Genomic DNA, 11,841 nt, shown 5'->3' with positions numbered 1-11,841 from the left:
ACCTTCATTTGTCATGTTTGAGTGAAGTGAGTTTGTGGAATCTGCAGCCTTAAGGGATTTCTAGTGAAGAGAGGATATGAAAAATCCCCCAGAATTTGAGGTTACGGTCTGAGGGAGGGGTTTTCCATTGTTCAGTGATACTGCATCCTCTTGTTTTCTGATATTACAACATTCTTCTCACAATTTCGTTAAACAAGCAGACCAGACTGAAAAAAAATGTTATATTTCACTCAAAGGGTTGTGTTAAAGACTCCAGACTTCAGACTTTGACCACATATTTGAGGGATTAGGTATTTTAGTTGTAATGGGACTCCCTGATGCTGCTTATATTTTGGACCTTGTCTCTTCAAATGAGATCCTCTAAAAGGTTTGTGTTGTAAGTTTCTGCATGGTTTATACAAATCATTGATCATGCATTTGACCAAAAGCGTATCTATAGGATAGGGATATTATAATATTATTATTATTTGTTAATCCTGCTATTTTACTCATGGAAAACTAGTGACAAGCAGCATATAAAAAGTCAGAGGTTAGGCCAACCGCTGATTAGGGCTCTATTATTGTCTATGTTTATCTGGTGTACAGTTATCAGTGTCACTTTGTTGCAACTTTGGCCTGTGTAGCTGCTTTGCACAGAGATTCCTAAACCTGTAAAATCCCTTGTGAGCTGTGCTACCTCTAGTGGAGAAATATATGAAGCACCAAAGCTGTCATCTGTCACTGATCACCTCATTCTGGGGAAAGCTTCTCGAGTCAGAGATGATCTGTTGTTGAAGAACCTGAATCAGTCTGTCTGTAAGTATGCATGTCAATAAATGGTAGAAAATATGTTCACTGGCTAGACAATACTGCTCCAGCTTACCTACGGTGTTGACTTTGCAAACACAGACCATTCTGTCATTGTGGGATCGGTTACTTCAAACAATATGTCACAGGCTACCTCCCTGAACAAATTCATCATAGCTACTGTATTTTCATACTTTGTCCACGTTTGTTTTGTAAGATCCACATTGTGTCATTTTACGTAAGTTTCATGTAAATGTCTGTGTATTCAAGGCCAGGTTGTATTCAGCTTTTAAGTACCTTGATCTTAGTCTTTTTGGTAGGACAAAGGGAGCTATTTGAGAGTCATTTGTAAAAATCATTGAATGACTAAAGTTCCCCTCACTCAAAAATGTGCTTTTCTTCTTGTTTCTACACCATACATCAGCCTCACTGTGCAGAATGATGTATGTTCACATGTATCTGCCAAAAGTGGAAAGTTTTCCTGTGTTCACTGAATATCTAAATTACAGGGCCAAGACTGTCAACATGATTTGTCACATCACAAACATCACAGTTTGCAGCCAAATCTGGTCCAATATTCAATTTACAAACGTATCATATATGATATATATATTTATGGTAAATACATATTAGACGTATTATTCAAAGTGGAGTATTTTATGCTATATACATCTTAAAACATGTCTCGAGGGAATATTTAAATATCGTTCTTCAGGACACCATGTGGGTATATGGACCAAGCCCAAGCGTGTAATCGTTTCAAAACGTAAAAAAAACGGGCAATCCCTCACCATATCTTCAGGTTTCAATCACTACCTTATGAACTTGCCTGTCTTTTAATAAACAGGTCATAATGTTGCTATTTGATCATTCTTCACCACCGTGTCTATAGAGGGCAGTCAACCTAAGCATACACATAGAAAAAGAATGACTTGTTTCCCGTCGGACATATTTACCCTGCGCACGTCCAGAAAGAAGCGCCGCATTCTCACATTTTCACAAGTGTGGCTGCACAGGTGAGTTTAGATTCATACGATACATGTTTACACTATTTTAGACCTTCTGTTTTCACACCCTGATACCACAGCATGCGTGTTATCTGTCTATCTATCTACCTTCATCGGGTGTGACAATATTACAGACGTTAACCAATGAATGGAGCTAACCTAGCCGGCTAGCTCGCTAACATGACGTTAGCTGGTGTTAGCATGGTATTTCGCTGTGCTAGCCCTGTCGAGAAGATAGTAGGGGAACGTTGTGGCATGCCATTTGACTCAAGATTGTATAACCGACCTCTGAGATGTGTGTTGTGTTATAAAACACAAATAGTGAAAATAAAACACACTAAGTTGGCTAATGCTATCGCTCTTTTTCTCTCGTGTTGTGGCATGCGTTGCAACGGTCACTATGACAACCGACTGGACAGACACACTCTGTAATTAAATTCATGTGTACAAGTTTTGTTAACTAACTTAATATGAACACTGAAACCGGACACATGAGTACTTTTCATATTATAAAAGGAAACCATTTTTTAATACGAGATGCACTCATCTATCAACAGACGTGGAAAGTGTACAAGGAAGCAGCTCTCATCTAAGATACCTTTCCCAAGACAACTTTTTCTAGATTTTCAGTTAGATACAGAGGTCCTGTCTGTTGGAATCGTTTACCAGATCACATTAGAAATTCCACCAGTCTAAAATCATTTAAGAAATTAATTATACTCTTCTTGCTGGATCAATTAAGTAATGCAACTGCATAACCCCCCTCACTATCATATTCTATGTGTTGGTAAATTGTCACCTTTCTTACACACTTCAGTTTTATTTTTTAATGTTTTTGTTTTTGTTCAGCTTTTGTATGCACTTGTCTGTATTGCTTTATTCTTAAGTTTTTAGGTTGTATGTTTCACAATAGGAGGGCCACCTGACACGCTCTGATGGGTTTTGTTGGCTCCTCCTGCACATTTATTTTTTGTTAGTTATTGTTTTACGTCCTAATCTCAACAAATCTGCATGTATTACTATTATTTTTTTGTATTATGTATTTTCTTTTCTTTTTTATGTGCAAATAAACTAAGAGTAATGTTACACAGACACCGAAAGTCTCAATATTTCAGAAAATTGACTGAAAATCTTTTAGTGAACAAAATATGTCCAACTTGAATCAATCAATTCTCAAAATCAGATTTATTTGCCAAGTATTAGAGAGATAGGGACTGTAAATTACTTGTGTGTAGTGGGGACGGACTATGTGCTACCTGCATATTGTATTTTGTCATATTATAATGCATGCAGTTTTGAAATGGACAAAAACTGAATAAATTGAAGTGTAAATACAAATATAAATTTGGGTGTGCGTAAACTATATGTGTGTGTTTTAACAGGATATGTACAGTTAAGTATAAAATCAAATCTATATACATCTACACAGCGCAGGATACAGTATACACTATGAATTTGAATGAGATATGGACTGAAGTGGAGTGGTATGCACGCAGTACCTTATACAATCATAAGAAAAATGTTTTCAAGCTGCTATCAGCTCAGCATGTAGAGCATTTCTCTGCCCCGCTGAAACACACCCATTGTTGACTCCTGGCTGTGGCTTGACACTAGGTGCACTCACCCTTCAGTTGCAAGGCCTGCATGACCCTATCCCATCCATATTTTTAAAAATCAAAGTCCCACAAAGGTCAGAAAGCCTGCTAGTTTATGCAAATATTTGTGTCTGTTGGGGCAGTCACAAATACTTGGTAATGAGATTTTGCCCATTCTGTAATTGTATCCTGATTCCATTAGTTTCCAACAGCGCCCCCCTTAGCTCAGAGAGGCGTCTATTGCCATTAATAAGAGCTGTTATATTGATATTAAAGGCATATCTGTCTTCTGACTTTTTACAGATGGCGGCTACAAAGGTCCCAGAGGTTCGTGACATCACACGGATTGAGAGAATTGGTAAGAATCCATGTTTACACTGGGACCCTCTCGATTCAGCTCTTTGTTCAAATGCATGTTAATGAGTCCTATGTCTGTTTTATTGTAGATAAGCTTGATGTACATGATGCAAGAGGTACCTTGTGTTCAAATGTGGTCACTTCTAATGTGTTTATTTTAATCTTTAGGTGCACATTCTCACATTCGTGGCCTTGGCTTGGATGATGCTTTGGAACCAAGACAGGTAGCGTTAAGACTTCAATTCATAGACTGTAGCTGCAAAAACATTTCAAATAATATAACCTTGTACGGAACTGATGTCCTGCCTTTCTCTGTCATAAATCCTGTCAAATGATTGTTGATGTTTTCAGCTATCTTCAAAAAGGATTACAGTATACAGAGACAGCATACAACACATCTGTCTCTTATGTTGAGCTGCTCAGCATGCTGGAGGTTCAGCTCTGCATTAATATTTGTTGAATTTGGGTTCAAGGGTACCTGTTTGTGTTCCCCTGCAGGTGTCTCAGGGGATGGTTGGCCAGCTGGCCTCCCGTCGGGCAGCAGGGGTCATTCTGGAGATGATCAAAGACGGCCATATTGCTGGCAGAGCTGTACTGATCGCCGGCCAACCTGGCACAGGAAAGACTGCCATCGCTATGGGTAAGGGCCACATTGGAGGCTTTCCAAAACACACTATCATTTCATCAATCTCCCCTGGAGGTGATGTAATTGACAAAAGTTATATTTTCATTATTACAAGAGATCCTGTTCCTATATTTACTAAACGAATAAAGGTTCAGCTGAGACTTTGCTTTTCATGCAGGTATCGCCCAGTCTCTGGGCCCTGACACACCCTTCACAGCATTGGCCGGTAGTGAAATCTTCTCTCTGGAGATGAGCAAGACCGAGGCACTCAGCCAAGCTTTTAGAAAAGCCATCGGAGTGAGGATCAAGTGAGTGAACAAACACAATGATATGTGTTTGTTACTGTCATTGTTGGAAATGAATTGTTATTGATGGTTGGCTTTCTTTTGCAGAGAAGAGACAGAGATTATTGAAGGAGAAGTGGTGGAAATCCAGATTGATAGACCAGCTACTGGAACGGTAGGCTGCTTACACTCAATCAGCTGCAAGAGCACCCTTAATTTATTGTCTAACAGACCCATTCTTTATGTTTGCTCTGGGAAATATTTTATAGAACACACTATTTGTGTTGTGAGAGAGCAGTCTTTATGCATTTGATGTATAAATATTTGGGGGGCGACATCTCTGAATGCAAACTTTGCTTTATTCCACTTGAGCCCTAAGGCTGTATTATCAATGGAAAGATACTTTGCTTTTACAGTGTAAACAGCACACAAGACAAACCTTTTATAGCTTATTTAACTTTGTCTATCAGGGTGCCAAGGTGGGCAAGCTGACTCTGAAGACCACTGAGATGGAGACAATATATGACCTGGGTAACAAGATGATTGACAGTCTTAGTAAAGAGAAAGTTCAAGCAGGGTAAGTTCATCTTTGTTTATATATGTATACATATATGGTTTATGTTTGTGTGTCAAAGCTTCAATCTCACCTGTCTTTCTCTTTGTTTTCTCCCAGTGATGTTATTACCATTGACAAAGCCACCGGAAAGATCAGCAAGTTGGGCCGCTCCTTCACCAGAGCCAGAGACTATGATGCCATGGGAGCTCAGGTATCCTCTATTTAAAAATAAATAAATATATATATATATATATATATATATATATATATTTTAAAATGACTTTCAGTGCAAACAGTGCTGTTATATGATTAGAAGGATCAATATTTAATCCAAAACATTTACAACGCATTACAATTTTTTTCTTTTATTACAATAATATTAGTACAACATTTCAAGCCCAAAATGGCTCTTTTTGGTAAAAAGGGACCAAGATATTTGTCTGTCTCTCAGATTCTTTGCTTGCCTTGGTTGTTATAGCTTACTTTACCAACAGCTGATTTTTCAAACAAGTGTATCATCCTTGTAGACACAGTTCGTACAGTGTCCAGAGGGAGAGCTGCAGAAGAGGAAGGAAGTGGTCCATACAGTGTCCCTCCACGAGATCGACGTCATCAACAGCCGCACACAAGGCTTCCTGGCTCTGTTCTCCGGAGACACCGGAGAGATCAAGTCGGAAGTCCGCGAGCAGATTAATGCCAAAGTGTGTGAGTGGAGGGAAGAAGGCAAGGCTGAGATCATACCAGGGGTAAGTTCAACTCTGTGTGAGTGTGAGTGTATTGTGAGTGTATTGCTCTGCACTGCTGGAGACGTGATGTTAATAACACAGTGGAGCAGTCCGCCCTCAGTATGTTACTCTCATACAGGCAGGTGAGATTCACCCATACTAGGTCTATACTATTTACTTTTTTGGTTAACAACTTATTTTAATGTGAAGAAATGTATTTTTACAATGTATGTGTAATGTTGACATTCAGATTCTTTAAAGCACTTTTTAGATAAAAAAAGGAGTTCATGTTTATCTTCATGTATCAGTTGATGGAAAAACTAGCCTTGCAGTAATATAGAGAAATGAGGATGTGATACGTTGAGATGCATTATAATGAATTGTTAACAGGTGAATTGCAATTGAATCATGAGGACAGTGAAGATTCACACCACTACGTATTAGTGCTTTTACATGACTGTTTTTCTATGTTTGTGGTTTCAGGTGTTATTTATTGATGAAGTTCATATGTTGGACATGGAGTGCTTTTCCTTCCTGAACCGTGCTCTGGAGAGTGACTTGTCCCCTGTTCTCATTATGGCCACCAACAGAGGCATCACTCGGTACTGTTTATATCTTAACATTTTAACATTTATCTCATCTCATCTAGGAATATACTAATAATGGAATTTTTAATGTCTGGTAATAGGGGATTTAAATTTTTTACAATTTGCCTACTTAACACATCAAAAATCAAATAATGAAATGATCAAAAATGTAGTCAAATAAATCATACCATATATGATGTGTCACTATGAGTATTGAATGTACTACACTGAATATTCACTCTTCTGTTTTTTTCTTTCAGTATCCGCGGCACAAACTATCAGAGCCCTCATGGCATCCCCATCGATCTACTGGATCGACTGCTCATCATCACCACCTCCCCTTACACCGAAAAAGAAACAAGGCAGATCCTCAAGATCCGGTAAAGATCTGCGTCCATCAGCAAACATTCCCAACAATCCCATGTCAACAAATATTTCTCCTCTCCTTCCCGTGCTGTGAAGTGATCCTGTGACATTTTAATTTTAGATGTGAGGAGGAGGACGTGGAGCTGAGCGAGGAGGCTCACACGGTTCTGACCCGCATCGGCATGGAGACGTCGCTACGCTACGCTATCCAGCTGATCAGCACTGCTGGCTTAGTGTGTCGCAAACGCAAGGTAAGCACAGTGTTAACGAGCAGATACTGTTGCTGCAGCTGTGACACAAGTTTAAAATAAGTTTTTCAGTAGTTTAAAAATGATTTTCTGTAGCCTCAGTGTATAGAGAGTGTTCAGTACTCAGAGGTCGTGTGTGTTTTGGCTTCTTCAGGGGACAGAAGTTCAGGTGGAGGACATTAAGAGGGTTTACTCTCTTTTCCTGGATGAGGCCAGATCCTCTCAGTACATGAAGGAGTATCAGGATTCCTTCCTCTTCAATGAAACACGTGAGTTTGCTGTCTATCCTGTGTGTCTATGGTAGTGGCAGAATTCCTCTGCTGTTGTATCCCACAGACCAACAAATCAGGTTCAATCAAAGTAAAACAATGCATCAAAATGCTGGAACAGGTTCTCACCCTGCTGCACGTGCTGTGCTCCCAAAATAACATCATCAGCACTCACAGATAAGTTTCAGCTCTAGGCTTTAGCAGCATTACTGACAGTAACACTGAGGAAGAAATGTGTCTGTTTTATTGCTGCAGTGCATCATTAAATAAGTGATATACTATATCTTTGAGTGCTGACACTCCATTTGTTATCTGTGGGATTTTTTTTTTGGGTCAGCACCCATTACTTAAGAGTGTGAGGTAAGCACGCCAGTCCTTTTTGTGTAAATGTGCTGTAATCTACCACAGTCATTAGAAGATTTCAGTGTTGACAGACTTAGCAAAACTGCTCTCCATAGTTTTGTTTGTTTGGTAGAGTCATAGCATAGCAGAGAAGAAAGATACTAATTAAAATATCAACTGAAAAAGAACAAAAATCCAACTGCATTCGTAGGCTCAACATTCTCATCATGTCAATAAAAATAAAATGCCTTATTATGTAATACACTGATTTGTGCTTTTTAAAAAAAAAGAAGACAAGTGATTTTTCTAAGCAAAATATATGACTTCTACATTACCCAATGAATAAGGAAGATAAATCTGTTCTTGTGTTTCAGAAACAGCTTCAATGGATACCTCATAATGAAGATGACTGTTTTCTAACTGTGAAGTTTTTATGTTGTCGATCCTCCTCTGCAGTTCAAGTCAGTTCAGAATTGGCTGTTACTTAAATTTGATTTCAGAAAACCCAAATTAGATTTAAGATATAATTCAAATGTGAAAAATTCACCTAATTTCCCTTCATTGTTTCATTGTTCATCTTAATCTCTACATTGTTTCAATTACAATTTATTTTCTGAAATGTTCCTTTTTTCTCAATTTGCTGTAAAACTGTTCATCACTGAGGCCTTGTGGTAGGAATATCCATTCCTTTTTTGCTTTTTTTTTTTGTTGAGTTATCTTTACATGGTTTATTTTTATGAAAATGATTAAACAGGCTTTTATAAGCACACTCTGTTCTTTTGCTTTTTTCTTTTTCACTCAGTCTTTATTTCTACCAAATATTAATTGGAACATGCTTTTATGCAACTATGCATAATTCGCCAAGCCAAACTAGTTCAAACAACCTCACTTAGTTGAGGTTCTTATCATACTCACCTTAAATCAACCCCTGACTATTGTCTTGGCAATGAAACGATCCCTTCCTAATTCAAAGCAAAAGATTGGAGTGCAAAATTCATAGTCCTCGTTCTGAACAAACTTTTCTATAATTTAGCTGAAGCTTTAACAGTTTGAATTAAACAAATCAAGTGGGTTACAGGCTTTTTGGTGTGATATTTTTGGATGCTATTGTTACAAGTTGGCTCCTTCTTGCAACAAAAGAAAAGTACACAAATGTCACCTTGATGGATTTTATTTGGCCAAAATACAAACTCACATTAACAATGAGCAAAACATGGTAATCAGGTGTGTGTGTGTGTGTGTGTGTGTGTGTGTGTGTGTGTGTGTGTGTGTGTGTGTGTGTGTGTGTGTGTGTGTGTGTGTGTGTGTGTGTGTGTGTGTGTGTGTGTGTGTGTGTGTGTGTACAAGATTAAAAAAATAAGGACTACGCGATGAATGCCTGCTAGAACCAGAGTAGGTCCAGCAGCCATCATAAGTATAGGTGAGTCACATCACCTCTGGTGACCCTGCTCTTCACCCTGGAACATAACCTAATGATAAAAGCACTCTTAACAACAGAAGCTATTTAAATGCCTGTCATGATGAAAAAGCGCAAATAAATATTAAGACATTCTACATGAAATAGTGAGTTAAAGCCTAAAGTTTGGAGTATTTTAATGTTTCTGCCACAAGGTGGAGCCCTAACATCTCATACACCTAGTTTCACTAAATACACCTGAAGGTAAAAACATTGCTGAGTACAAATGTGAGCTCCTGCCATGCTTTTCAATAAGTCGGAGAGCATTGCCGACAGCCTAAAAATATCTTCTCATTGCATCATTTAGTTGATTAAAGCCATCTTCCTGTATGATGGGTGTGACTTTGTACTGTAAATGACTGCAGCTCATCCACACCTCCATCTCACACCCAGTCTGATGCACTGTAGTTGCTACCCCACTCTGACAAACAGACACACACACACACACACACACACACACTGTGGAGCTTCCTCACGCCTAGATTCCTCTGTATTTAGATAATTAGATCCCATTCTGATTATGAGTGTTATTCCATTTTGAGTTTATTTGTTTAATTCATCTAAAAAAAATCACACATCATTCTTACATATACACCAGGTAGTTATCATTGGCTTGGTAATATATTCTAAAAGCAGCATTAAAGCATGAGTATTATTGCAGTTAGTCGACATGTCGGTAAATTTACTTGCACAGATCAAAGAAACAAGTCTGTATGACTTATTACAGCATACTCCCAGACGAATATTACCTACACTCCTCTACCAAGAAGCTACATTTCTTTCATAAGTAATTACAGAAGATTAATCAATTTTATCTGCATAGAGTATGAGAACAGCGCCGACTGACTCTTACCTGGAAATGAATATTTAATGTTTAGTGCTGGTGGGAGAGAGTTCTGCGTGGATTACCCTGCAGCCTACATCCCATAACCCCCCCTTAAGTCCCACAAGACTGCTGTTGGCTGCTGCCTACTACTGCATCTGATGGATTCACTGGTTGGATTTAGGCTGGGATAAGCTTCATGAGGGAATGTAAAGCAGGGTGTACGTGCTACCTCCCTCCTGGGATGAACCATCCTTATTTTATATTTTATATTTACAGCAGCAGTTCTCTGACTGTCCTTCCTATACATATGAAGGCAAATCATTTCATGCTGTGTGGGATTTGGAAATGTCAGATTTCAAGCAAAAAAAATGTTCCACTTCACTGTATCTGTGTTGAATATTTGAAGACACTGAGGCTGAAAACATTTCTTGTTCTTCAGTGTCATTGCCAGTCCAGAGCATTGTTTACAGATCACATTCAGTTCAGCTCCTCTGGGTGTGAGTGGGTTCTTTGGATTGGTTCCTGCTCTCGTCTACACACCACTGTCCACAGGCTACAAGGCTGCGCAGCATGCTAACATGTTGTGGCATTTTGTCTACCGCACAGATTTGGGTGGCCTTTTGTCCACCGCAGGCAGGTCATACTAACATTCTGCAAATGTCCCCACGGCAGAACCCCTCCATCTCTTCATGCAGACATCAGTTATTAACAGTCAATTTAGCTCTATAAAAAAGACAGAAACGAATGTGGATGGATCACAGAATGAAGGACCTTTCAAACAGCCAGGTCTGATATTATGTGATGCTTTTCACCTGGGTCACATGACAGGCAGGAAAGCTTTTCTCACTATTGAGTATGTCAGAGGTCATTGGACATTCTGGTTTAACAAGGCTTTCAGTATGAATGTCATTACCTAAATGTATCCGTTTCAAAATCAATCCCATCATTCATGAAATGTATTGACTCATTGATCAATTGAATTGATCTGGTATATTGTCAGCAGACTAACTAGGATTAACACATAGATTCACCTGTCAACTGGTATTTACCCATAACAGTCAAACGAGAGTCAAGTCAAAGAGTCAAAGATGTTGCTGATATCTACTAAGGCTGGGTATCGTTAAAAGAATGATGATACCAGTACCAATCCATGTACCCTTAAAGTGATACTCCTTCATTTGATACCCATTCCACATTTTGTGCACTTGCTTTTATCCGGTATAACAGGTGTGAAGTGTAGCCACACTTTAGAGCATTTAGGTGGCATCTTGGCTGCTGAACTGCTAGGCGTGCTAACTGAAATTCATCGCAACTTCACCACCTCAGATGGGTTGTAGCTGCTGTGGCAGTGGGCCAATAACATGTTGCATTAAATCAAAGAACGTTTGCGTTGATTGGCTCTGATCAAGTCCATACACATTGTCATATTTTCTATCTCTGGGTGCAAAAAGGATCCATTGCAGGTATCATTATGACAGGTCTAGTTGTCAGATTAGCAGGATTTTGAAGTGAATACACACAATAACACACTGTTGCATTATTATGTGAATTCATTACACAGTCTCCAATTTGTGTCTTTGTCTAACGTTCAATCTAACTGTTCACATAAGCCTCATTCAGGTGTTTTATAATCACTTGGAATAAGATTTAAAATGTAGAACCTGAACTTATCCTTTTATAAATACAGTGGCTTTGTTGTGCTGACTGAACATGTTATTTTTATTGCTGTGACACTATGATGCGCCTCGCTGAAAAGCAACTGATTACACTGGAGCTCGTTGTGATTCACACTTGTCTCTTTCTGTATTCATT

The 11,841-nt window shown here is 38.8% G+C and overlaps 1 protein-coding gene across 2 annotated transcripts; it reads left to right on the top strand.

Annotated features, from left to right (window-relative positions):
• The first annotated feature begins 218 nt into the window (after positions 1-218).
• ruvbl2 (RuvB-like AAA ATPase 2) lies at positions 219-8,514 on the top strand. 2 transcript variants are annotated; one of them, XM_053331513.1, is made up of 14 exons: positions 219-367; positions 3,692-3,746; positions 3,914-3,969; positions 4,244-4,385; positions 4,549-4,678; positions 4,763-4,829; positions 5,125-5,231; positions 5,328-5,421; positions 5,738-5,956; positions 6,419-6,537; positions 6,783-6,902; positions 7,010-7,139; positions 7,291-7,405; positions 8,122-8,514. In XM_053331513.1, the coding sequence occupies exons 2-14, from the start codon at positions 3,692-3,694 to the stop codon at positions 8,145-8,147; spliced, it is 1,380 nt and encodes a 459-aa protein (XP_053187488.1). In that variant the 5' UTR covers positions 219-367; the 3' UTR covers positions 8,148-8,514. The 2 variants fall into 2 exon arrangements, with proteins under 2 accessions (XP_053187488.1, XP_053187486.1); XM_053331511.1 differs by lacking the exon at positions 219-367 and adding an exon at positions 1,762-1,802.
• Positions 8,515-11,841: the final 3,327 nt, after the last annotated feature.

Source organism: Scomber japonicus, chromosome 13 (assembly GCF_027409825.1).
Source record: "Scomber japonicus isolate fScoJap1 chromosome 13, fScoJap1.pri, whole genome shotgun sequence".
NCBI lineage: Eukaryota > Metazoa > Chordata > Actinopteri > Scombriformes > Scombridae > Scomber > Scomber japonicus.
This window is presented reverse-complemented; position numbering and strand designations above follow the sequence as displayed.

Excerpts from the sequence above, each read along its gene's own strand:
- ruvbl2 (XM_053331513.1), top strand. The coding sequence starts at position 3,692 with ATGGCGGCTACAAAGGTCCCAGAGGTTCGTGACATCACACGGATTGAG. Across the intron at positions 3,970-4,243 it reads ATGCTTTGGAACCAAGACAG|GTGTCTCAGGGGATGGTTGG; the intron begins GTAGCGTTAAGA and ends GTTCCCCTGCAG. Across the intron at positions 5,957-6,418 it reads AGGCTGAGATCATACCAGGG|GTGTTATTTATTGATGAAGT; the intron begins GTAAGTTCAACT and ends TTGTGGTTTCAG.